At 39.1% G+C, this 27428-nt stretch overlaps 2 protein-coding genes across 2 annotated transcripts; one reads left to right on the forward strand and one right to left on the reverse strand.

The window, feature by feature from the left end:
* Window positions 1-692: 692 nt before the first annotated feature.
* nol7 (nucleolar protein 7) lies at window positions 693-7630 on the forward strand. Its single transcript, XM_014474834.2, has 8 exons — window positions 693-950; window positions 1212-1272; window positions 1720-1775; window positions 1850-1875; window positions 1947-2001; window positions 2157-2278; window positions 2600-2677; window positions 3329-7630. Exons 1-8 carry the CDS (start codon window positions 727-729, stop codon window positions 3400-3402), a joined length of 696 nt encoding a protein of 231 aa, XP_014330320.1. The 5' UTR covers window positions 693-726; the 3' UTR covers window positions 3403-7630.
* Window positions 4684-26520, reverse strand: ranbp9 (RAN binding protein 9). The gene is made up of 14 exons (XM_005796591.2): window positions 25860-26520; window positions 23378-23489; window positions 21565-21617; window positions 18469-18636; window positions 16756-16778; window positions 13820-14004; window positions 11597-11709; window positions 10581-10689; window positions 10302-10456; window positions 9916-10069; window positions 9608-9729; window positions 9175-9326; window positions 8700-8811; window positions 4684-8293 (listed from the first exon to the last, which is right to left on the reverse strand). The coding sequence occupies exons 1-14, from the start codon at window positions 26074-26076 to the stop codon at window positions 8163-8165; spliced, it is 1806 nt and encodes a 601-aa protein (XP_005796648.1). The 5' UTR covers window positions 26077-26520; the 3' UTR covers window positions 4684-8162.
* Between the last annotated feature and the right edge of the window lie 908 nt (window positions 26521-27428).

The following is a 27428-nucleotide window of genomic DNA, read 5'->3' on the forward strand; positions in this document are numbered from 1 at the left end:
AAAAGTTGCCGTCATCAATGTAGTGAAATAAAATAAGAAAAAATAAATTTAAAAGGGTTTTTAAAAAAATGATTTAAATAGGTATATCAACATCTTGAAAAAGAAAATGTTTTACTCTTTAATGAGGAAAACCTGAGCGTTAATGAATTAAGAAAGATGTGAATGCAACTTTTATATGTTCTTATTGAATACAATTTTTAAAAAATCAATAGTTATATATTGATATAAAGAATTACTATAATTAATGTTAAATAAATTATACTCATTTTAGAAATGTGCATTTTATAAGTTATTTGTAAATATTATTTTTGTATTTATGTTTTTTTTTTAATAACACATTCAACATTAGAGAAGCTGGTTTGTAGTTCTATCTAATATTATTTTATTTAAAATAAACTTTTTATTTTATCTCTTTATCTAACAAGGTGAATTATTAATAGCAAATTCTTATAATAACAACCTGGCGAGGAGGGAAGAATATATAGAGCAAACCACTTTGGGGTTGTATTATTTTAAAATACATGAAAATATATATTTTAAAATACAAATGCATGTTAACCAACTGGTATAAAAACTACTATTTTTAAGTTATGGAAAATAAATGACTTCATAAATATTTAAACGTAATGAAAAATCTTTTTTTCTACTGTAGTTCTTATTTCCACCATTAGGGGGCAAAGGTTCCCCACCTGTCTTCTGTCCAACATCACGCTGCTGCGCGAAGATATGATGTCACTTCCTTGGGACCCTACAGAGAGGGACAACATGGCGAACAAACAACGTGGGGAAGGCACCTCTGTGGAGAAAAAGGCAGAAAATAAAAAAGGTGCCGATGATTTCAATTTGGCGCTGGATTCTAGCGACGATGAGGCACCGGAAGAAGTAACCTTTGAGGACTCGAAGGCCCGGGCCGTGGAGAGCCTGAAGCTGGCGCTGGACACGGCCAGAAGGTGGCTAACACTCAGTTAGCTCCGAAGCTCCACCGAGTCACGGAACTCCGTTCAATACATTTCATCTTTTAGAGATTTCTCTGATAAATAACAGGAATTAAGACTGAAAGATCAACTTTATAAGACAATCAGATTTATTTTAAGTAACTCGTTTCATCGGCAGCGTCTAATTTAACTTATTTTAGTAATAATTAGAAATGTGTTAAACTCGAGTTTAAACTTATAGGAGTTTGTATCAATTCAATTGTTTTTTGTTTCAAGAGAGAAGGAGCTGCTGAAGGAGAAAAGGAGGAAGAGACAAGAGTTTTTCCAGGAACAGAAGGTTTGTTTAACTTTTTTCTCTTGCATCATAAATATTTCATTTTTATATAAATTAGGAGTTCATTTTTACGCCGTTACTGCAATGTGGAGCACAAACCTGAATAGTGGGTTTAGTTAGATTAGAAATACAATACTTATTCAGTGCTATATTGTTTGATTTATTATTAGTTTTAATATTTTATTTTGAAAAGGTAAGGGAAAAACCCCTACAAAAGTATTTTATTAAGAAAAGTGCATTCATTAAATTAACCAGTTAATGTAGGCAGATGATTTCAGGAAACTAGTTGTGACACTGAAAATTGTGATAAAGGACACTGGTTATAGTTAATCTTAATTTTAACTCCTTCAAAGTTTATTTTTCAATTATTTTTTTGAAACGAAACCTTTTTGTAGAGAATAAAGAAACATTAAATAAATTTTTTAAACATTTAATCCATTGTCCTCGCAGAAGAAGAAACTCCTCTCAGCCGACCTGTTGGAGGAAATCGACTCGGTTCCTTCAAAGTGAGTAAAACTCCTGGACTCATTCAACCGTTTGTCGTTTCACTCGATGTTTAAATTTTTTTTTTTCCTTTCAGGAAACAGAAACAGGCTGAGGATAAAGGTACGGTATAATCCTGTTGGATTGTAAATATTAATGTCTGTTAATCACTAATTCATGTTGTTCTCACTCAGATGAAGAGGAAGAGAAGAAGAAGAGGAAGACAAAGAAACCCACAGGAGTCAGAAAGTAGGAAACAAAGCTGTTAGTCTGATGATACGTAAAAACATTTGTTAAAATCCAGGAAATGAAATGAGGAACTCTCCTCCATCCTAACAGATTTCTGCTCATTTTAAATAAATCAGATCAGATTAACGTCTTTCCTCTGCTGCTCTGCCTCGCAGCCTGAAGGGGAGCTACACGGTTTCCACGGTGACGGATCGAGGGCAGAGCGACTACCAGCGGCAGGCGGCGGAGGATTTCATCCAGTCCAGATTGTACGGACCGGGAAGCTGCAGGAGCTCCAGTAAGAAGACGATCCTGTCAGACTTTTCTGATTCAAACCCAGAGATTCTTGAGATTTTTCTGGATTTTCTGACATGAATCCTTTGACGGCTGTTTTCAGTTTTTATTTTGGTAAAACTTCTATAAGTGCAAGCTACACTCTGTGGCAGAAGTCTGCAAAGACGATGATCTGTCTCAATTTGAGCTTTGCTACAGAAACTTCCCGCCTCGTGTTTTCCTAGGCGTCCATCTGGACGTCCCACTGGGGACACGGCGGGGACATCCTCTGCGTTCAGGCTGACCTCCAGACTCTCAGGCTCACGCTTTGTTTTCCTCCTGCCAGATAACGAGATGCTGTCCCTGCAGAACAAGACGAGGGCGGATAAGAGTGCAGCCGTGCAGTTTGTTAAAAAGGACTGGGGTGCGTTCAAAAACACGATTAACGAGCCGCAAACAATGTTATAAATTCAATAGTTTAGGGTTTTTCATTGTTTAGTTTTATTTTATTGTGACTTTTTGTCTAATTCAGTTCAGTTTTTAGTGTCTGCTTGTTTTTATTACATGTTGCTTGGTTTCAGTTTAGTTTTTATTAGTTATAGTAGTATTAATTTTTTTCAGACTGGGTAATTTGTAGGGTTAGAGTCAGAGTGTTATTGTATTCTGATCATGTTTACATCAACTGGGTAATGAATAATAAACAAAAATGACAATTTTCAAAAAAATTGTTCAACAATAAACCAACTCTGGAGTTTTATTTTAAATTTTGTCACTATTTTGGAGGATTATAGAGGCTGTAATTTACTGGTGATGTAAACTGGTTGTGTTGGGAAAAATAAATCAATTTCACGTCAATTTGAAAGGCTAATAAATCGATTCATAAACACAAAAATAGAAGATATATCTATAAGTTCAGTTTGGTTTTGTTTTATAAATATATGATGTAATTCCAGTTAGTTAGAGGTTTTCCCCATTAATTACCATTTTTATTTCAGTTAACTAAAATGTTTGTTCAATTTCAGTTTTTATTTTAACTATAAAGACCTTAATTTGACCTCTGCTCTGATTTTTGCAGCCTGTAAGGAGAAAGCTAAAGCAGAGAAGCTGAAGAAGAGGTGGATCCACAAGCAGCAGATTCTCACCAGCTGACCGGAACGTCAGGATTGAAACCGCAGTGACTCATCCAACATGGCCGCCGTGACTCATCCAACATGGCCGCCGTCAGAAAGCTGGAGGAAGAATCTGCTGGAGCTTCTTCACCTGAACTGAAAGTTTCAGAAAAACAAACCTGGATGGACTTTAAGCCTCGTTTCCAGACCGGAAGCTTCACATGGAGAAATGCTCTAATGGTTCTGCTTATGACATGTAAATATTTTTTAACAATAAAGGTGAACTTTATACTTTATAAAAATCAAAGTTTTTAATCCATGGAAAATATTTATTGTCCTTGCTGGTCAGTGCTTTACATATTCCTGCTGGTTCTATAAACCAAAGTACTTGTTGCTTTAAATCTTCCAGGGGTATGAATAATTTTGAACTCATCTGTTTTTTTCATTCTAGCATTGATCCACACAATTGATGTTAGCGTGTCACAATAATCAATTAATCACCTGATAAATTAAAATGATAAATCAATCATTTCCATTATGAGTTGTTTTATAAGAGCCATTTTGTTTACAGAATCATAATCTATTTTTTTTATGCTTTCAGTTGTAAGTTTATTTTATTTCTTTTGTTTTTGGTTGTAATATTTTGCAGCGTTCAGAGTCTGAGTGAACTTACATTATGTAATTATCAATATGTTACTTGAAAATGGTTTCAAAACATGAATATAGTTTATCACGATCATTTCAGGGACAATTTTATTCTGCCATCGTTATCATTTAAGAAATTGTTCTGGGTTATTGCAACTAATTCATAAAGTTTTGTAGTTTATTAAAAATTGGTTCAAAAAGTTTGAAAAACTTGGAATCTTGTAGCAGCAGCAACATTTTTTAAAATATTAACCTTCAGCATGAAAGTTAGAAAACTGTACAGGAGAAAATTAATATTTCCTCTTGAAAAAGTCCATCCATCAGTTTGAGCATAAATCATCTGTCAGTCCAAACATCATCGATACACAGACAGATTTATAAAATATGTTTTAGCATTGTAGCTTAAATGTCTGTTAGCTTCATGCTAACTGAGCAACAACTAAGATTTCTGGCAACGCAGCAATTCAAAGAATCTTCGAAGGAAAAAAAACAAAATTTCAACAAGTGAGTTTTTCTGTAGTATTTTCAGAAGAGCAACATTTCCGTTAAAATCATTTCTGTCTGATTTCATTATGCAAAGCTTCATAAAGGGATTTTTCTGGATTATTTCTGGGATTAAAAAGTTCTCACTTCCAGCCTCATGCAGCATCCACACAAGTTGCTCTCATCATCATCATCATCATCATGGTTGTTTTTAATATAAATCTTTTCACCCTCACACAAATTGCACATTTTTTAATCATCTCCAATGGACACACAGTCAGCAGTGGACAACTTACTGGTTGACATCTTCCTGGCTAAAAGGAGGAGAACCGAAAGAAAGGAGACATCTAGCTGGATCTTACCACCACTTTACTATGGCATGCATAGGTTCAGACCTTACTCAGAAAGAGACAACAGACACTTCGTCTAAAGATTTCTTTTTTTTTTCTGACTGCTTCTGAGCTGCAAAAAATAAGGATAAAAAAAGAGGAAAACAGAAGATGATACAGAACAGATTAGTTCCACCTGGACGAGTTCTGGGAACCAGACGGATTAAAACACAGCGGAGCCGTTTCCTTCCAGAACCGATTGGTTTAGTCGCTGGACGCTCGGGCGACCCGTCGGGTTTTAGAAACGGTTTCTTTTCCTGCTCCTGTTGTTTTCAGAACATGACACTGCCACCACCGTGCTTTCCAGTCGGTTAAATCTCATCACTGCGGTCAGAAACTGGATGTTCGATTCAAAGAGATGGTTTCGTTTTTCTGGAGCTGCTGCTTCTATATAAAGGTTCATCTAGATCTACGCTGACTTGGACCAGGAGCTGATAAATTCAGATGTTTATGATCAGATTCTTCAATCTGCAGTTTTAAAACCTCAAAGATAAAATATCATCCTTCGTGAATTTCCTTTGGATTTGCTTCAGCTGTCAGCCCTGAGATCTGTACTTTGGAGCAGGATTAAGAGAAACTTTATTCATATTTTCATTGTTTTTATGATTTTGTTAAATATTCAGAATAAACACAAACAGAAGAAACTGATACATTTAATTTAATGTTGGTTTATGTTGAGATGCACCTTCAGTAAACTAAAAACTGAATTATCCGTTCATGTCGCTCGGCCTCTTGTTAATTTATCAAAGCTTTATGTATTTAATCATCATATATTCGTTAATTTCTCTCGAGTGTTAAAGATTTAATCAATGCTGGAGCAAAAAAATGATCAAAAAGCTCAAATATCACATTTGACTTAATTATTTTATCTTCCATTCTGTTTTGGTTGCTTATGGTTCTGATCCGTTTGGCTCTGTTGACTTTAGCTCAGCGTTCATCTTTGGTCAAACCATAAAATTTGATGAATCTATCTGAAGTATTTCTGAGTTTTTCCCCATAAATGAATCCAGACCTGGAGAGTGAACTTCTTCCAAACATCTACAGGATCTAAAAACGCTAAAAAAATCCAAAGTTTGCATCATTTCTCTTCCTACATTTCACTCTTCAGTCTCAAACTTTAATTATTAATGTTTAACTTTCTCTTTGTTCCTTATTTTAATCAAAGTTGTTATGGATGAATTTAAACAGCATCAAACCATGAAAATGATTCATTTTATTAAATTTCTCCAATCTGCTATCAAAACATTGAAGAAGAAAAAAGTTCAGATTTTAGAAACTAAACAGTAACTAATGTTGACGGTGCAGAACCATCAAACTGTCAGAGGTTGGAAATAAATTCAGGATGTTTAAAAGATGAAAAACTGATTTAAAACCAAAAAGTTTCTCATTTGAGCAACATATTAAAATTGACATGAAGCGTTTTGTCTGAAAACTAAATTTAAAGTTTAAATTTAAACATGATTGTTATTAGAAATATAATAATCAGGATGAACACAGACTCTGGTTTGAGGTTTATTAAATAAATGTAATAATTATTACTTTGTAACAATGTAATAATTATTACATTACAAAGAGCTAATTGGCACAAAATGTAATGGTTCCTATGATTTTATTCCATTCTGCATTAATTACTTAATGCAGTTTTAGTGACATTTTATTAGATTTGAGCCAACATCTGTTACATTGCTACATTGTGGCCATTTATGTTGAATTTTATCTAGTTTTTATTTTAGGCAGTTGGAAAATACTTAAGTTAGTTTGGGACCAAAATCTGTAATTAATTTTTATATTTGGAATTGTGTAGATTATTTTTTATAACTTCCAGATCCTCCTAATTATTTAAGAGATTAAGAAAACAACTAGCTGCAGCTCTAGAAGGATTTTTAAAAATAATTTCTTTTAACTTGTAAAATCAGATTAAGTTAACTTTCGTTTAAGGTTTCAAGAGATTTTTAGTTATTGTTTTCTCTACAGTTTTGCATATTTTTCAAACAATCACGATGGAAGTGAGCTCTTTTTGGAAATAATGTGGAACTTAAAGTCCGTTAAAGAGTAATCCTGCCTGGGAGTACAGGCCTCAGGTCTGTGGGTTCTGATCCAAACCGGGTTCTGATCCAAACCGGGTTCATGTGTACGGATATGAGGCACACATCAGCTGATTGGTTGGAAGAGAAACTAAACGCCACTCTGGCTCCTGAGTTCTTTGGGGTCAAAAAGCAGAAAATAAACCAGGAAAACAAACGATGGCTTTAAACAGCTTCACAGCCGAGAGCGCTGGGCCTGACGTAGTCGTCCCTTTACTGCCTGCTCAGAAACCCTGGAGCCAAACTGGACACAACCAGCCTGCTTCAGGGGTCTGCTGGTGTCAGGAAAAGTATTAAAGGTTTCTCTCTCTTTTTTATTATTTTGGTAACTAAATATGTCGCTCTATTGATATATTTCCACTTTGTAATATAGAAACGTTTACATGTACACACGCTGGTCACTGGGGAGTCGGTGGAATCGGGACCTTTATTATAATAAGTCGGTGGAACTCGCTCTGGCTGGCGCTCAACAAATATACTGTGAATGCAAGTAACAATAATTATAATGATAATTAGAATAATAATAATCATCATCATTATGGTCTGCACCATGCCTTGTAAACCTGGAAAACAAACAAACTAAAACCAAAACAAGAGGCGGCAGGTGACCCCTCCTCCACAGCGCCCCCTACCCACAAACTGCTCAAAAAAAAAAAAAAAAAAAAAACTAAACAGAAGATTAAAAACGGGACAGTCGAGACTTGCAGATTCTCTCCGGCTTCCTCGAGTTCCCGAGTCCAAAGCGCCGGGCCTGCGCCGCGTCCCGGGGTGAGTGGAGGGTGGGGGGTGCAGAGAGGGTGGAGGGCTGCGATTGGCTGCGGCGGCGGAGCGCGTCCTCAGCGCTCACTGGGAACCTTTTTTTTTTTTTCTTAAAGTTTGATCAGGTTTTTTTGTGTTTCGGCTTCGAGTCACGAGTTCGCCTCTCAGAGTATTTCTTTTATTTTGAAAGCCAACCCCCCCCACTTCCTCTCCCTGTCAGAAGGATGCAAACATGGCCGCCTCTGAGAGACCAGGGTGAAGGTAATTATTTACGACGATGGAGGTGGTCGGTTCGTTTTAATGTGGCGATCTCTGAAGGTCCATCCAGAAACGACCTCTGACCCCGCCGGGTACTCCAGCAGCGAGGGGAGGTAGCTTTCTGGGTGAGCCTTCAGAATGTGTGTGTGTGTGTGTGTGTGTGGGTGTGTGTACACGTGTGGCTAGTGCAGGTAATCGTCCACAGAGGCGAAGGCGCAGGAGCCGATGCCAGTCCGTGCCATGATGGCGAGGCACTGGGCGGCCTGGCCCACGGCCTGAGCCAGGGGGGGCTGCTTGGGGAGGTTGTGAGTCTCTGCAGACAAAAACACAGAAGAAGAGAAAAACAATGAATTAAAATAAAAACTCCAGATTTATGCTCAACATGTCGCCCGTAGTTTGCATCATGCAGAGCTTTTCTCTGATTCTGCTGCTCAACATTTAAATGTTTTATGCTTTGCTAAAGTTTTTACAGCCCAGAAATCTGGTCTTTATGGAAGAGTAAGAAAAAAATGATTGATAAAACTTAAATGGTTAAAGGAAAATCAGCAGAATGTGCCAGATTTTCTGATCAATCATCAGAATAATCAATTAGTAAAATAATTGATATCTGAAGCTCTATAACAGCACCCTACTCCTGTACTCTGATCAGCCGGACCCGCCCGGTTCCGGCCCGGTCGGAGCGGACCCCCCCGGTTCCGGCCCGGTCAGAGCAGACCTACCTAATATTGCACTGTTGAGAGTGGAGCAGACCGGCTCTCTCTGGACAGCGTCCAGCTGGTAGCCCACCGGGCTGCTCCAGGGGTCGGAGTACGCCAGCAGGCTGAACGCATCCTGCAGCAGAACACAAGAAGAAGAGACGACCGGATCAGAACACAGAGGTTCTAACATCAGAACACGACCAGGTTCTGCAGAATCATCATCTACATGAAGATCAGAGTCTTTGTTGCTGCTCATGTTCTGGATGTTTTATAATCATCTGTTGAATCTCAAGACGGATTTAAAAACTGATGATTTCAATAGAAAATTAAGATTTTGGTTCCATTTTAAAGAACACAGTTTGTCCAAAATATTTGCTGTATTGTCTTTTTTTCACAATGTAAAAACACTTTTTCTGCAGAAAACGGAAAAAATGTTGACATTTAGTTGAGAACAATCAGAGGAAGAGCAGTAAATAACCGGGTACGGTTTCCGAACCTTCAGCATCTTCTTGTTGGCGGAGTTCTTGCCGCATTCCCGGCGGAGGTGTTCGCTCATGCTCTGCAGCTCCCTGCCGAAGTGGATCATCCTCTCGATGGCCGCCTGGCTCCCGCCACACAGCTGCCTCTTGGACTGGGTCGACTCCACCTCTGCAGAACCGCGGCCGGTCCGCCATGCAAGACATGCAGAATTTACACGTCACCTCAGTGATTTGGAGCTTTTACAGTCCAGGGTTTGAAGAACAGCTGTGACCAAACGGTTTCTGCTGTTTTGTTGCGTTTGGAGTATCTTACAAGCAGCTCATTGTTACAGTCTGATGCTGGAAGAGAAGCTGCTAACATAGAAAGCTTCATTAATCAGGACTGAAACTCTCGACAGAAACCAGGCAGCAGCACGGATGCCGAATGTTGCGTTTAAGCATCGAACCCACCCATGTCTGCGTCGCAGTCGTCGGGCTCCGTGGCGTGTTTGGAGGTGCCGTTCAGAAAGCCGTTGGAGGAGGACTCGGTCACGCCGTTGGTGAAGTGGTCGACCTCCATGTCCACATCGTTACTGAGAGGAAACAGGAAGTGGAGTGAGAACGGCGACGCTGCGTTCCAGAGAACAAGGAAACAACCTGACATCTCATCTGAGATCATCTAAAGTGAAAATAATCCCTCTGTGAAACAAAGCGCAACTCCACCACCAGACAAATTTAGAAAACAAAATGTAGGGCTGAACAGGGGTCAGAGGTCGTACCTGGTGAGGGGCTGCTGGCTGCGGCTGCCGTTCAGGCTGACCTCAGAGCCCTGCTGGGCGGAGCCAGAGCTGGGGGGGCAGGGCTTGTGACTGAGGGGGGAGGAGCTGTGGCTCTTATTGGACGTCACGCCGTTACAGCAGTTGCTGTCAAACCCTGCAGAGGAAAAAAAGACAAAGGCTGAAAATATTAAACAGCAAATCATATAAATACATCAGCTCCACTTATATTCTCAACAAGGAGAGAAAAGTAATCCAAGTTGTTTTGTTGTAATTAATATTTTTATGGCTGTGTTATGTTAAATGTGTCATCCGTTGTGTGTGAAGCCCAGCTGATGGGGGTAATAAACTATAACCAGTAAACCTGCCGCGCCCAGCAGGGGGCGTACCTGTGAGGTAGGGCTGGGAGCTGCTGGCTTTGTGGCTGGGGCTGCTGAAGGGCCGGGGGGAGCCGGGGTAACTGTCCTGAGACTTGGGGCTGCGTCCCCCGAGACACCTCACCTCGCTGTCCGTCCCGTTCACCATCTCTATGAACTGTCTCACCCTGGAGACACAGAGGGGCGATCAAGGAGACGACATTTTAACTACTGACAAAAAATATAAAATCTGATTTTTAAGGAGAAGTTCTGGAATCAGGATTTTACAGAAACGGCTCCTCTGAGTCGTACTTGAGCATAAAGAGGAGGTCTGGGTTCCTCTCCAGGAGGTTGGGGTACAGCTGCTGGGTGGTCTCGATGGCTTCGCCCATTCTACCCGACAACACCAACTTCTGGATCTCTGCAACCAACAAACACGTCAGTTAGAGGAGACATTTCCTTTGTTTCCATTAGAAACCCGTTCATGTTTTAGACGTTTCTAAACTGATGTAAATCAGAGTTCGTTCATTTTTCCCACAGAAAATTCAAGAGCTTTTCAAGAACATAAAGTCAGCAACAGCGAAAAAAACCAAATGATCTGAAAAAAAACATTTCAATTCTCAAATAAATGACCATTTATTACCGTCATTAATAATGTGGACAATGGACAAGATAAATGAAAACATTTTATGTTTTGAAATGTCTGTCGCACACCTGATTGCTCCGAGAACAAAACACTGATTTAATGTGTCCAATAATTAATCAAACTGTTAGAAATAATTCATATCCTTTATTTTAAAACAATCCAAACAAATCGTATTAAAGTAAACGACCTTCCTGCTCAAATTGATTGCTTAAACACAAAATTAAAAAACGGCTACAAAAATATAATAAAAATTGTTCTTGCAAAGTTTTCTGCCATTTATTCAGTGGAAAATATTCTGGAAATTTTAACTGAACTAAAGGAAGAAAAGTTTAGCATCACAAGAGGAAAAAAACAACAACTTTTAATTCAGTGTATGAAAATATCTGGGTTCAAATGTAAATTTAGACTTTTTATCACATGTTGCATTTTGAATATTAAACATGTTCAAGGCTTTGTAAAAAAAAAAAATCAAGACTTTAAAAACCTTGAAAACACAGAATTGAAATTCAAGCATTTTCAAGGACTCCAGGCAGCCACTTGAACCGTGTTAAATATCTGAGTCATCAGCAGGATTCAGCAGAACCACCTGGAGCACCGGTTACCTGGACCATTTCTCCTTTCTCTGTGTTGTGAAGAGAACATTTCCTGAGCTGCTCCCAGGTGGGTCAGGAAATAAACTCACTCTGTCTGTTTTTGATGGAGGCGAGTTCCTCGTGCACAGCCTGGTCGGTGGACTTGGCGAAGGCTTCGGCGGTGGCGCAGTAGCTGTGGTGCACCAGGTACGAAGCCACCATTCTGCAGAGAAACCAAGCAGACTCGGCGGTTAGAGACTCGAAACTCCTCTAGATCTGTAGGGAAGCCCAAAGTCTCAATGTCACGAGTTTATTCCAGCTCAGAGCTGAAAAAACGGTGGGAGTTACCTGCTGTGTGTTGCAACGGATATCAGCCGTTTATTAGAGCTGTAACCATCAGGAGTGTAGGTGTGTTTTCACATGAGGAGTTTAAAACTAAGCCTGGTGCAATAAATCAATTAGTTGCTTGATAAATTGCATGGCCATTTGTTTCTTTTTAACCAAAAACTGGATCACAAAAGTTTTCAGTCTGCTGCATTAGTTCCAAATACAAACGTTTTTAAAAGGACAATTTGTTTACAGACTCTTATTTGTTGTTTTATTTATTTATTTAGGCTATATGAAATGTCTTCCAGTGCTAAATGCTTGTTAGAAATGAAAGTTTATTGATCTTTAGAGGCTGTAGTTGAATTATTTTGCCGTCACCAGGAAATGAAGCCACCTTCGCGTCACTCAGAGGATTTATTTGACCATTTCAGAACCTGAAGGCTCATGATTTTCTGGTTTACTCTTAAAAAGAATGAAACTGAAAGCAGAAACTAGTTTGAACCTTTTCTATTAGTCAACAGGAAAACTAGAAGCACATTACAGCTGAAAAACAGACCCATTAAAAACAGGAAGTCAGTTTGTAGGCAAAGGAAAGTCTGCATTTGTTCTCACTTCCATGTCGTTTTCCGACTCCAACTAAACTGACCAGCTGATTTCTTACATTTCTTCTCTTAAAAACAAAAGGTTTTCCTCTCTGTGTTACTAAAACAGGTCTGTTTGCACCCAGCCTCCCTTCCAGCTGAAATCTGCACCAAATGGAGATTTAATCGGTTCAGGACCAGCCGTCACTGCAGCAGCAGACTAATCCCATCAGTCCAGCAGATCTGACAACATCAGACTGATATCATGTAATCTGAACATCAGCAGCCTAGTAATGCTCAACTAAAGCTACAACATAATAACCAGGAAAAGTTCTAAAACACTTTTAAGAACCAGAAAACTGAACAAAGAACCTCTGAAACATCCAGAACAGAATCATTTGTCTTTGTTTCCTCCTCTGTTTAGCTTCAGTGGTTTAATCTTCTGCTTCAGGATGAATCACAACTATTCATGATCTTAAAAAAAAAAAAATCCATAAAAAACTCCCCCATGTAGTCGAGCCAGAGAAATTTAGCGACATGTTGTTAAATCTACCCAGAAACAATGAAAACATCTGCTGTTCCTGCAGGAATCAGTAAAAGTTTATGATGTTTGAAATGACAGATTAGACGGAGAAATGAAATGTTCAAACAGTCAGTGAGTTTAAAGGATGACGCTTCATTAAAATTAGCAGATAACTGCATCATTAATGGAAAATATAAGAAAAGTCTTATACATAAGACATAATACGCCTTATATCTGAACCAGCAGCAGATGAAGATGTTTTGTTTGGACCAAAGCAAGGAGAAAGTTTCAACAGAAACAAAAGTGATAAATATCCGTCAGCCAGCAGCCATTTTGTGTGTGTCGACAAGCAGCACGGGGTCAAAGGTGAATCAACTTTCAAACTGCTTCTTCACGTCAATTCAAAAATGTTTTATTTCAAACATGAATTCATTCCATTATTTCACCTTTAACATGGGAGGAAAATCTTGTTATAAGTGAGATGATCTGCCAGTGAAACTGATACTTTCTCATCAGTGTCGACTGAAAAAGTTCCTACATTTTGCTGAACAGTTGGATACTTTTTTCTCATTTCAAATGTACCAAGATATCTGCACTAGAAATTAGACTAAGAAAACTTGGTGTGACTTTGTGTTTTTGCAGTGTGATGTCTGCACTTTAAAACAGAAACGATGAAGGCAGGGTGAGAAGCCGCCCACTTTAGGAAAATATTACAATAAAGCACCAAACGGACATAACCGTCAAATATCAGCAACTAAAAACGGCCACTATGATCAATGATTTGAATTCTGATTGTCCCATTAATTTTTACATGACGACGGTTCCTACAAAACGTTCAGAGAAGGACCTTCAAGCTGTGAAAAGGTTTAAACGGGAAGAGTTTGGTGTTTTAAGCCCCTTACTTCTGGATCATGGACTGCCACTCGCCCTCCCGCTCTCCGATGGGGCATCTGTCGATCTGGGCCTGGATCTTCGTCCTCCACTCTCGCATGTAGTCCTCAATGTCAAAAACGAACGGGTGCTGGCCGAAGTTTGCGTCCACCACCTCGCCTGGCGTCTGAAGGCCGACGGTCGGGTACAGGTTTGGCTGCAGAGGACGCACACAGCCATGACGGGTTAAATGTAGGTAGAAGTGGAGGAAACTGTTAGGAATTTAATCTGGACAGTAAATCAAAACAGGAAGTAATGAGAGGGAAAAACAGGAAAGAGGAAAACTGAGGAAATAACATTTTCACCGCAATTAACCTTAAAATACATAAAATACATCTTCAGCATAAAATCCAAAAATAAAACTGGGAGAGATGAGGAAAAAACAGGTCAGGAGTGGTAATTATTTTTAAAAACAGAATAAAAACAAATGTTTGGTGTAGATTTTCTGTCAGGAAACTCTGATATCGTAAGGAACTTCAGACATACATGAACTTTATGCTGTTGCATATTTATGGAATTAAATTTTCTTAAAATTAGAACAGGAACATTTGTACTCAAAAATGAGCCTTTCCAAGATCCCAGAATGAATCTTGGAATAGTGGGAATTCAGACTGGGAAAGCTGGAGGTTCAGAATCCAATATGGCTGCTGTGCAGAAAATACAAAAAAGTTGCAAATATGAACTGCACATTTGCACTTAGTTTGCTTTTCATCAAACCACATGAGCTTCACTTGTTTACATTTATTTTTAGAAATGGGGCAAAACACATTAATTAACATCTACATGTAAATACATGAGATTATAGCCAGATGGCTAATTATCATCCTATTGGCATGTTGAGGTTATAAAGACAGGAATAGAAAACACAAAACTACGGAATAAGAAATGCATAAAAACAACCTTAAAATCAAAGTATTTATCTCATTAGAAGTGAGATAAATACAATGATATAGTTTGTTTTGCTAACAGCAGCTTAGAAAAGAAATCTGACTGATTCTCCAACCAGAACAAGATTGACTCCTGAAACAAAATTGAATGCAGCATAAATGCAGTGAATAAACACTGGACGTGTCTCCGTCACACTCGTCTTTGTCACGGATCAGTTGCCAGAAAGGTCAGCCGTGCCGAGGTGACGCACTTCACTGCACAACTCTGGAGGAACATGAATGTCAGGCTCAGAGCCAAGTCTGTTGTGCAGCTCAATAGATCACTGTTGGGGCCAAGGAGAAAACAGACCCTGTGTTTTCATTTTAACCCGAGCATGCAGGGGAAAAAAAACCTTTTCATTCTCAGCTGAGTTAATGAATGCATGAATGTCAAAGGAGCCTCTGCCTGCTGGGTGTAGGAGTTCCTCACCATAACAAAGCAGGAGGAGGAGGATTGAAAAAGGGCAATAAAATCTCTAAACTTTCAGTTTCAGACTAATTCCCACTGGGTCATGCAGTGATCCTCTGGGGTCTTTCGTACTCGTCTATGAAAGTCATGTCTATTGTCCTGGAAAAAGTTACTGTGGAGCCGCTACATACCAACAATAATATTTTTATAATCTGCAGTAAGGAAATCCCCCTTTATGCCTCAATAAATAACATCTTTTAGGTTGGAGCTGCTTTGATTTGATCACGGCTCATAAATCCGTCATTCCCAACAACTCAACTGTCTTACACAAGAATAGGAGCTTAAGGTTTCAGAAAATATCAAAATTATACAGAATAAAGATTGTTTAAGTAGGAATTTTGACTCACTGGTGAGAAATTGCTACTTATGAATTTTTCATTTTTGGAAAAATCAGATTTCTTTTTGACCAACGCACTCCTCTGGGCTTCCGTAGTTCATGACAGCTCCCCCGGAGAAACTTTTTGGAAATATTGTTCTCATTTGTAATTTGTTTTTAAAGTTAAATCAAATTGGATTTGGTAGAATTAAATAAAAATCTGAGATTTTACTTAACAGATAAAAAAACACTCCGTTCCAAAAGCATATTAAGTAATTTTTAAAAAAGAAATTTAGACTGCATTTATTATCTCAAGTACAAAATGTAAAATACTTATATTTGAAAAATAACTAAAAGTGTAAAACATAAAAACTAGTGAGTTTGACTTTCTGACAAACCATTTTAGATGAATTATTAACAAAGCAGGTTGTTTTATACCCATCAGTAATATGTGAAGGATTTATTCTTGAATAAATAACATCAAATTAAAATTTTTCCATGAGCAGGAACATCAGATGGGTTCCTACTCAAAAGTTCAACTTTAAACCAAGTTATTTTACACAGATTCTCCGTCTTTAAACGCAGTTTGTGATTTCTGAAAGCTTCTTATGATTTAAAAAGATAAAAACTCAGTTATCTTAAAAATACTATTAAACCTCAGCATTATGATCAAATCTCTCTGATCCCTGGAGGTGGGATAATTCAGAGAACCATGATTAATGTCTCACCTTCTCACCCCCCATGGAACTACTTTTAAGCAGAATATTTTTCAATATTCACCATTTTTTTGAATAACTCGTACTCTTGAGTAATTTAAACAATGAGCAGTTTTACTATTAACTAAGGAAAGAGTGTGGCACAGGGCTGTCACGTAAAAATGATGCCCGGGAAGAAAAACTAGTAAATAATGAAGAGCAAAGAGCTTTTAGTTCAACAAAAAGCTGGAAATATTAATAAATAAAACAAAAAGGATTCATTAAAAATTCAGCAATTCCAGCTTGTGGATCTCAGCACATTATGATCCAACAGCTGACCAGAGCCAGAGGTCAATAACCGGAACGCAAAACACCCTCTGAACTAAAACTCCCTCAAGTCGTCATAAAATCCACAGAATACAAGCAAATACAAACAACATCTGTTGAAACAGCCAAATAAACCATTAGCAAAGAGGAAAAAGCAACAGGAGCTGGTACTTACTGGCAAGTCTGTGAAGGCGATACCTGCAAAGAGAAAACAGAAAGTGTCAGCATAAACAAAAGTTTCCTCTCCATGTCGGAAAGCAGCAGAAGGCCTCAGTCTGTTCACATGGGATCATTATCTTTCAGCTGTAGCTTAATTTAATCAAAGCTGTGCAAACCAGGCAGACTGTTTCAGTCATGAAGAATAATCTGGTTTGCAGCTGAACACAGATTTCTACAGCGGAGAAATTTATCTGGAAATCTGGAATCTGTTCAGGAGAAACCAGAGTCGTCTTCTCTGCAGAAACACCCTGCAGTTCACCAGTTTAACATTTAACTAACTGGGTTTAAACCAGAGTTTGTGACTGGTTTGTGTCACTGCTGCAAATATGAGCTGAAGGATGCACAGCATAAGGAGAAGAAAACGTGACCATTTGATGTAAACGTGCTCAAAATGTTTTAAAGAATAGGAGCTCCAGCCATTTTATTTGTCTTCACGCTTCACAGAAACGTTGCTCCAGGGAGTTTTAAAGGTCTTTTTGGAAATTAGTTTCGGAGAGAAAACGACGCCCCCTGTGTTCATGTGGACGTATGGAGATCTCAGAAAAGACAACTGATCAACTGTTAATCAATAGTTAACAGTCGATTAATAGTTTATAAATTTGTTCCATTCAATTAACTGATGACATCCTGTCAGTGGTGTAGACTGGCCTCCATCCAAAAGCAGCAAGTTGTACAGGAAATAATCGTGGCAGAGGCATCCCAGAACAGCAAAATGCACACCGTCTCTTTGTTCATGTTTTTTTTCCCCAAAACATCTTTTGGAAAAAATGGCGTGGGTCAATATTTGGCAAAGATGAATTTTTCTCTTTGGTATTTAAAGATCCTCTTAATTCAAAACAAACTCGTGTTTTTAATTGCTTATCACTTAATATTTAGCCAACCCATCAACTTCAGATTAACTCACTTGAGAACTTGCATTCCTACTTTATATTTAATTCAACAGAAACATTTAAACTCCGTTGGAACTTGGATCAAAGATTTATTTAAACATTTTTCCTCTGTGCAGAATTCAGGGAAGTCGTCGTGGTAAATAACGTGTGAAGCTAAAACCAGAGAAAGTCTCAGAGCTCCAACCGATTTGATCTGCAGCTAAAAGCTTCAGGAAGACGACAAGCATTACAATCTGTCCCTTTCTGAGCTGAACAGAGCCGCAGGCAGCAGCGCATGTGACCAGGACAATCAGCCCATCATGGAGGCATGCAGCGCTATCTGGCTTTGCAGTAAAGAGACCCAGAGCCACATCAGTGCAGCTCCGCTGTTTGTTCCTTAGAGTGGACCCAAATCAACTTCATCTGCACTCACAATTATTGTTTTGTGTAAATATACAGACAGTTTTGCTTAATGCCAAACAATAAATCTTGACGTTCAGTTTAAATACGTTTTAAATATGTGATTCTCTCCTGCAGCCGGTGCAGATTCAGCCTTTTGACCAGATTCCCAGCAGCACAGAGACAGAAGCAGGAAGTAAACGCATCCAGTGAAACAACAGGAACGTAGTTATGGATCCTACAGCGGGCCAGAACGGGCCCAGAGCGGGGACAGAGCGGGGAACAGAGAGAGACCAGAGCGGGACCAGAGAGAGACCAGAACGGAGACCAGTGCGGGGGACAGAGCGAGACCAGACCGGGGAACAGAGAGAGACCAGGACAGGGACCAGAGCGGGACTCACCTAGGCTGTGGCCATTCTTTGTGTAGAAGCAGGTGTTGTTGATGAGGTTAACGCAGCAGCCAATCACGTCGCCCGTTGTAAACGTGGGGCCGTAGGGTTGCCCGGTGCCGGATGAGCAGAAGGAGTGGCCGTCGTCGCCATGGTAACCATAAGAGTGCTTGTCCCAACCTGAAGGAAGAAAGCAAAACGAAGGTGAACGGTGGGAAGGCGAGACGCAGTGATGATGCAGTCAGACAACAGATTTCATCAACAGGAGGAAATCAAAAAGTAATAAACACTGGAAGTATTTAAAAAATATATAAAACTCTTGATGGCATCAGAATGAGGATCAAAGAGAGTGTCTGAAAGAAAACTGCTGAGGTTGCACCTGAATCAATCTGCATAATTATCAATGAGCAGCAGCCAGAAACTCTGCAGGGAAACAGAGTCCAAATATGTTGACGAGGCAAGAAAAATACCACAATTCATGCTTCAGCACGCTCCGCTGTCTTTAGTCATTAGAGGTCGTAATTGGCAACGGGACAAAAAGGCAGCATCAGAAACGTGGAGGGATTTACAGGCTGTATTACCGCTTCTGATAGTCTGGTAGATTCAGCTCGACTGGGGATCAAAGTTACAACATTTGTTACATTTTCAGCTGCTGTGGTTCTCAAACCAACCAAACCCTTTGAGAAACCTGTTCCCCTCCTCGCCTCTGGGGGCGCTGCACCAAGAATAACTAAAGGAAACGACAAAAACCTCTGAAGAAAACACAGAGTGCAACTTCCTTCTTCATTAAATGTAAGCAGACATGAAGTGGCGTCAGAGTTTAGCAATTGAACAATTAGTCTTTGGTTAAAAAAAAAAAAAAAAAAAAAAAACACGAGATATTTCTACCACTAGCAGAAATGGCTCATGGTTTTTTTGTCTAGCATGTTTGTTTTAGTTTTATTTACCCAGAATGCCCTGCGCTGTAGTCTGCTTCCAGCTTTTAGAGCAGTTCGCTCAGCATTCACATATCCATTCGAATCGCACCGGAGTTTAAAACCGAACACAGACCGAGGTTTGCAGGCAGACGAGAATTTGATTAGCATTCACACCTCAACAAACGAACCGGATTTTCTAGGCAAACGGACTGGAGTCGCATTAAAGTGGACTAAACTGGGGTGGTGGGAACGATGAACCCCACATCTTGCTGAAGGACTCTTCTGGGTGATTCTACTAAAAAAAGAACATAAATAAACCTTTGCTGTTTTTACCTGGTATGTTTTTAATGATAAAACATACCATCCTATTCACATTCAGGTTTTCCTAAAATGAGGGTTTTCTAAACAATCCAACCTTATTTTACCCAGCAGCTAGCCTCTTTTAGTTGCATTTACCCAGAATTCAACTGGCTTTAGTTGAGCTAAAGCCTGAGCAGTTGACCTCATATGGTTGTTATTTGTGCCGTTCCTTTAACAGGTGTGTCCAGTGTTTCCTGTTGGTTTTTAATGAGTGACGAACATGTCCCAGTTTCCCTGAACTGGAGCTAAACTTGAACCGAGTCCATTGTCCTCTGAAGAGGACGACACTTTCAGCCCCGCTGGCCTCGGGCCGCTGAGGCTGGACGTTCCAGCGCCGCAGCAGAATGTAATCCAGCCCGGCCTGCATGCGGCTCTGCTGCAGCCGTTCTTCAGTTACCACTCCTTCATTAGCCTCCATCCATCTCTGGCCCCCCTGTTATCTCTGGGTGGGTCCAGTTTAAAACTAATGAAAGGCTGTCTGGGCTCCTGCTCGCTCTGATAACCTCGCTGGATGACGTTGATGAAGCGGTGCCGTGTCTTATGGACCCGCTCACAGGAGGAGAACCCTCTTATAGAAACAAGAAGTGGGTGACTGTCTTGGAACTGGATCAGAGCCGGGTTACGGCACCCAGAAATAACACCCAGGATGAATTTAGGATCAATTTTGTTCATTTAAATCTGTAAAATTAGCTCCCTGAAAACACATAGTGCTCTTAAAAAAATTCACATGTGAGATCAAGAGTCCAGTTTCATAAAGAAGGGTGATTCTTACCACTAAACTTCATAGTAACTGCATTTAATCATATTAATGGTGCACTTATGGGACAAACGGTGGAGAAAATAAAGAATACAATAAATTGGCCCAGATTCCCTTTATCTTTACAAATCAGAGAACGGCCGACGTGAAGTCAATCTCATCTACTGATCTCATCTAAAATTCATCCATTGTCCTTTTTTGAGAGGTTTGACTGACCGACCGGCCCACCAGGTCATGTTTGTAGTCAACAATAGTGACTCCACTTTTATCAACTCAGCAACTTTCTTGCTATATTTAGCAACATTTCAGAAGAGGGGATAAAATAAAATAAAATAAAATCAGTATCAAAAGGTCAGGCCTTTAAAAAAAAAAAAAGCAATCAGCCAGAAAAGTGGAATTGGTGCACCACTACAGAAAATAATTATTCCAGACAATACAATCAGTTTTTACAATTTTAAATACCAATAATAATAATTTATATATTTTTTAAAAACTTATCTGGGCTGCACAATATTAGAAAATACTAAAATGATAATATCAAGTGAGATACATTTCCTCTCTAATCTTCCTAATCCATGTGACCTTTAGCATTTGAGTCTAGTGTGAGTTTTGCAGCCATGACACTCTGTCCTACTAGCTAAATGTTGCATTAGCATAAATTATACAATTTCAGAATTTACTAACTAAACCAACATTTACTGCTCTCCAAACTGTCCTTTGCGATACAAATATTGTGATGACGATATATTCATGATTTATTGTGCAGCAGCCCTGCTGACGGCAACAATAAAGCTCAGATTCAAAAGCTGACGTCTAATCCGCAGCTTTAGTGCGTTTCTGTTTATTTTCTGGGTAGTTTGAGTGAGAACACAGTCGGCTGAACGACTTTCCCTCGTTCGTCTTCCTGCTGTCTGCAGCAGCAGCTCCTATAAACACCGTGTTCCAGCCTCGCCAACAGAGAACATGCAGATGTAATCAGATAATTGAAGTTTCCTCTCAAAGAGACGTTCCTCCTGCTCAGCAGAATCCTCACAAGCAGAAGAAAACCAACAATTACACACACAGTGAACTTACCAGGGAGTCTGTTCATATTTACACCCTGAGCTGAGAGGCCGATCCCCATGTAGCTGGAAGAAGAAACACAAATAACTCAGTCCTGACATGTAAGACACAGTGTTTATAGACACAGAAGAATAAAAACGCTCCTATGGCTGCAGCTGCTTTGATTCCTGCTGCACTGACTTCAGTTCCTCCCTGCTTACCTGGAGCTCTCAGCAGAGAGCCGTTATCACGGGCAAACATTCTGGTTCAAGACGGAAATGGTTTAAAAAGGTTTAAAAAGGAACAAAGAGGGAAGATGAAACTCAAGTCAGTTTGTTTCAAAGTGTTGGCATCATCAGCACAAAGGTTAAACTAACTTAAGAAAAAAAATGTAAAAACCAAACAGAAAAATGCCTTTAAGGTTTCTTTTTAAATGTAATTTTTCAGTTGGTCTCAGTTGTTTTGTGGTTAATCAGATCAATGAGCTAAACTCTTTTTTTTTCGCCAACATGTCTAAACATGTAGACCAGTGGTGTTCAACCTGCGGCTTCGGAGCCACAAGTGGCTCGTTGGACCTTCCAGCTCTAAATGAAAACATGTAGGACCAACCATTTTTAAGAAAATATAGATAAAAACAATAAATGCTGATTTTTGCAACTGAACTACATTGAATTTCAACAAGATTACCATAAAACTATTTTGCTAAACTATAAACCAGCATTTCTAACATTCTGTTCTGTTGCAGCCAAACTATGACTGAAATGTTGCTTTAAAACAAAAAACAATGTTTGAGATGAATTCTGTCTTAATGTTATAAGATTTTCTTCCACACCGAGACGATTCAAACAAAGCCGACATGTTGGAGCATAAAACTGAACTGCAGCTTCGTTTTTATTTCCAGCGTTGCTCCAGAAAGTTTGCAGCTTTTCTGCACTTCCTCCAACACATAACAACAGTTACACATCAAAACAGAAAAATCTTGGAGTCCTTTATCATTTTTCTTAGATCCTAATGTTAGGCTCATCTTCAGAAAGTTGTGACACTTTATAAAAGTTAATGCAAAGCAAAGTTAGGGTTATAACCATACAAATATTTTTGTGTCTAATCACAAATATAACTCAGAACCAAACTATAAATATTCAGAGCTTTGCTGTCAAGTCATATAAACCAGAGTGGAGTGACAAGCAATATATTGCTTTTTGATTTTTCTTAGTCAGCGCTTCTCAATTCCGGTCCTCAGGCCCCCTGCCCTGCATGTTTTAGATGTGCCTCTGTTTCACAACAGCTGATCCAATGATTGCTTTAGGTGTTTCTCTGCTGCCACACACCTGGACTGAATCAATGGGTGATTAGCAGGCCTCTGTAGTACTTGATGCCTGCAGAAGAGGTAATGCAATCATAACTTGTGCTTTTATTTTTCTAATAACTTATTAAAAAAAACAGTCCACCATCCCAGATGAGAATATTATTAGAGTTTGAAGGTATTTTTTTCATTTGGAGGGTCTGAAGCTAATTGCATGAGAACTCGGCAGGAGGAGCCGTTCTTCTTTTAAACATGCAAATTAAATCCTTCTATTGTCACTTCAGCTTAACAAGATAAAACTCTGCAGGACTAAAATAAACATTCTGATGCTTAATGTGAAACAGAGGGGATTTTTTTCTATCTAATAAATTAACTTTCACACAACCTGCAGAGTAACGATGACTAAACTTCTATAATGCAACAACTGCAGTAAAATCATTTCTTCCAACTGTAAGTTGACAGAAAACTTTTATGTCAATTAACTTTACAGTCAGTTTAAACTAGATCAAAGCCACACTTCTGCAATATTTAGCTGTCTCTTACCCATCTCGGCCTTTACTGATGATCTTCACCTCAAAGTAGTAGACACCGCAGGCGGCGGGGATGGGGTGGGTGGCCCGCACAGACGCAGCATCCTTAGGGGTTTTCCCATGACCTTGGAAGGAGTAAACAATGTTTTATTATTAAAAATAAATGTCTACCAGGTCAACCTCCTATAAATAAAGACGAAAAGCTTCTCCTCAACTACAGTAAAGCCTGCAAAGGGATTGTATGCAGATTTAAATTGATCGCTGAGGTGTTATCCTCACTGATGACGAGAAACCCAGATCACAGGTATCTGATCCAGCTTTCATCCCCTCACTACAGTTTGGACTCGGAGCCAAAACGACTAATAAACCTTTAACAAATCAGAGCAAGAAGTAATTTAAATGTTTTGCACAATAACCAAAAACATACATGAAGCTGAAATTATTTTTTACTGTAGCTGGTTCCTTTATCTCTAATCATTTTCCCCTGTCTTTGCTAAAAATGTGAGATTTCTATAATAAAACAAGAAGAAAATCAGATTCAATGCTTCTGGTTATTTAAAATAGACTTTCTCTGTAAGATGTGGTGAGTTTACATGTATGGTCTGAACCTCATGTACTGATTTGTGAACCTGCTCATGCTGGCGGTCTTTAAAGCTAACATTAGCTCAAGCAGCTGGATGAGTGCATCATTAGGGGTCAAATATCAGCCATGTTTACACGGCTGAATATTAGACAGGAGCCGTTTGGAGCCTTTGCAATATGTGGACAACAAATATTCCCAACATACTGAGTCATTGCAATGACGAAAGCAACAAAATATGCTACATTTACAGTTCAGGTGGTTGCTTTGTTTGTTCTGCTTTTTTTTGCAATTAAATCACTTAAACCCAAACTACATGATGAGGATTTAATGTTCATATTATAGGAGGCTGCAGTAAATGTCAGCTCTGCTCCAGGCTCAGATTGCAATAAAATACCTAAACCCACATGCAAATTTTTAGATTTGTTCTCCTGTCCAAAGCTTCTGAGATGGAGTCACATTAAAGAAGCATTATTAATTAATTATTAATAAATGATTAAAGTTTTTAATCTTTCCAGTAAAAATAACTTATGTCTTCCAGGAGTGAGAGCAAGATTTGTTCTTGTTATAGTAAAACTGTTTCATTGTATTAAGTTGATAAAATAACTGGTTTTCAATATTTACTCCAATCTCTAAGTATTGCTTTCACCATACTTAATATGGTGAAAGCAAGTGGTTTTTATTTACAGTGCATTTGTGTAGTAAATCTGATGATTCAACAGTATTATATTACCAAATGCAACACAAAAATGTTATTTAGCATAAACACTAGAAGGATACATTTCTCCTTAATTAATTTCCTGTTTAGAAAATAAGTGCACACTAGAAAACTTTCTAGTGTTTTTTTTCCAGGATTTCCAGATTTCTAATGATTTTACTGTAAATTGATATTTAACAGTGAAGCCTTAAGATTTGATAAAAGGCTTAGTAAAATACTTACAGACTAAATCAAAAACAAAAAAGCTTTATAAAGCAGATCCTAAACAAATAGGTCTTAATTAAAACTAATGACTTGCAAAACAATTTTATATAAAATCAGCAGATAATTGCAGATTTAAATCTGGAAATATGCTTTGCTCCCCGGAGATAAAAAAAAAAAAAAAAACAAGCTTTGTATTACTGTGTGTAAGGATGCTGAACATTTGCAAGCTTGCTATGTAGGATTGGAGTGAATTTGTTGTGGAAAGGGGGAAAATATTCTGGCTGCAACAAGGAAGAGGATGTGTGTGTGTGCAGAGGCCCGGTCAGACCCAGAATAGCAGAACACACCCAGGAAGCTCAGTTGCACCTTTTTTTTTTTTAAAGCCCTAGCCTTTTCTTCTAGGCCTACACCTAAAACCTTCACTATGATAGCTTTGCTAGGCAACTAGTCCAACCAGGATGTCAGACAAGACACTTGATATTAAACCCTTAGCAGCAAGGAACTAATCTAACATGTCATCATGGAGGCTTGAACCTAACCTCGACATTTGACACTATTTTCTCACATTTCTAATCAACCTGTAATGCTAAATTAGCCTGCTACAGTTTGGCTTTTTCTGACCTGTCTGAAACAGATACAGTCTGTAGTCAATCAAAAATGTTTATAGGTAGGTTATTTATTAAAGAATATGACAGGTCGACGGACTGTCAGCACAGGAAGCTTCCCGGAGACAGTTAATGGGGTTGGCAGGCTGGTTAACTGGTAGCAGCGAAGCTAACGAGCAGGGAGGTGAATTTTGGCAGCGGCTGCACCTCGCCAGCTGGTCGGGTTGCAAGATGTCCTCTCCGCCTTGTTGTTGATCAGTCAACCCAGCCTACTTTGTTTTTAGCCACAAACAGCAGCTGCCTTCGCTAAGCTAGCTGTGAAGTTAGGCTAGCATGTTAGCATAAACTAAATAAAGTGACAAACTCTGAACGTGTCTTTTTGTCATACCTTTATAGTGAACGCGGAGGTTGTTCTGAGACAATCCGATGTAGCTAAACTTGTCCTTCGGGCTCCAGGAGCGTGGAAGCGGGGTCTCGTTTTCGTTAACGGCCGGATAGAGCCGTCGAAGTCGCTGGTTTAGCTCTTTTTCCTGCTCGTTCAGAGCCGAATCTCCGTGAACAACGACCGACATCAGAAACCCACAGCCCGTCGACTGTCCAGACATGGCTACCACACGGCTTTTGGTGAAGTGGCTTGTCAGTAACAAGCCAGAACTGCTGGAGTCGGTCAGTGTCGAGTTTTAAATGGGGGTTAGCAAAGCTAGCTAGCTAGGAGGCTAAGCTAACTGGCTTCGCTGGTTCGTATTGAGGCTGCCAGAGCTGGTTAGCCTAGAAGCTAACCTGGCTAAAGTGTTTAGCCGAACTGATCGCTGAAATGGCTCAGGTTGACATTAGCTGACACAAAGCCACAACATAGACACTACGGAGAACAATATCTGCAGGAAAGGATCTGATGAGAGCGGCTGAGACACAGACGAACGGGTCCGGGTGGATAGCAAGTAACAAAAGCGTTAGTCCAGGCGGATCGACTAAAGTATAATAAGCTCGGCTAGGCTCGATCTTTTGTTTGTTGTCGGAGCGTGTTCCGCGAGTCTGATTGGCTGAGAGCAGCTCCACTCACTTCCTATGGGAATGTGAAGTCAGTAACTGTGAATGTGCAAAAACAGATGAACAGACAAATCTGCAGTCAAAAAACTGAGCTGTACTTTTACAGTCAGAGACTGTTAAGTTTTGTTGTCCCACTACTGCACTTGGTCTGTATTATAAACCTCAATACATCAAATTATTAATAATCAAACAAACTTTTTATATGACATGAATAAAAAGTCATTTTATTTGATTTATTCAAGTTTTCACCAATTATCCCTAATCCACATACATTGTTTGTTTTTCTTCCACTCAACTTTCCATTCAAATGCTTGGATGTTTTTTTATATTTAACCAGTATGTAAACTGGTTCAAACTACATTCCTCATTTGTCTGTCTGTCGTCATTCTTGTGTTGCATTTATTTGAGGTAGTTTAACTCTTGTAACAATAATTATCAGTCTTATTGTAAACCTCAGCTGAGCTTCAGTTATGTCAGACAGTTTAAAAGATGCCCCATCATGGCTTCTCAAAATAAATATGTGCTGATAATATCTGATTTGGTTCTGGTTTCATTCGTCTGCTTCTTTTCGGACTCTTTCCGGCAACCAAACAGCTCAAACATGATCAGTACTTTGCTGTCTGAATGACAGAAAATCCTGAGGATGTTTAGATGTAAGTTCATGACTTTTAGCTTATTATGCACAATAATGACCAGAAGCACACAAGGAGGCCCCATCCAAATGGGTTAAGAACTAAATGAAGTTAAAACAATTCTGCTGTATTTCCCCCAGAATGACAGTAAAGACAAAAACTAATTGACTCCTAAGTCAACTCTCCTAAGTTAGGAGACTATTAGTTTTCTGCACAAGGTCAGAATGGTTTGGAAAATATTTTCCTTTAATAAATGAACTGATGATTTAAAAACTGAA

This window comes from Xiphophorus maculatus, chromosome 6 (assembly GCF_002775205.1).
Source record: "Xiphophorus maculatus strain JP 163 A chromosome 6, X_maculatus-5.0-male, whole genome shotgun sequence".
In the NCBI taxonomy this organism is placed as follows: Eukaryota; Metazoa; Chordata; class Actinopteri; order Cyprinodontiformes; family Poeciliidae; genus Xiphophorus; species Xiphophorus maculatus.

Excerpts from the sequence above, each read along its gene's own strand:
- nol7 (XM_014474834.2), top strand. The coding sequence starts at position 727 with ATGATGTCACTTCCTTGGGACCCTACAGAGAGGGACAACATGGCGAAC. Across the intron at positions 951-1,211 it reads GCGCTGGACACGGCCAGAAG|AGAGAAGGAGCTGCTGAAGG; the intron begins GTGGCTAACACT and ends TTTTGTTTCAAG. Across the intron at positions 1,776-1,849 it reads ATCGACTCGGTTCCTTCAAA|GAAACAGAAACAGGCTGAGG; the intron begins GTGAGTAAAACT and ends TTTTCCTTTCAG.
- ranbp9 (XM_005796591.2), bottom strand. The coding sequence starts at position 26,076 with ATGTCTGGACAGTCGACGGGCTGTGGGTTTCTGATGTCGGTCGTTGTT. Across the intron at positions 18,637-21,564 it reads AAATATGAACAGACTCCCTG|GTTGGGACAAGCACTCTTAT; the intron begins GTAAGTTCACTG and ends TTCTTCCTTCAG. Across the intron at positions 14,005-16,755 it reads TCGCCTTCACAGACTTGCCA|CCAAACCTGTACCCGACCGT; the intron begins GTAAGTACCAGC and ends CGTCCTCTGCAG.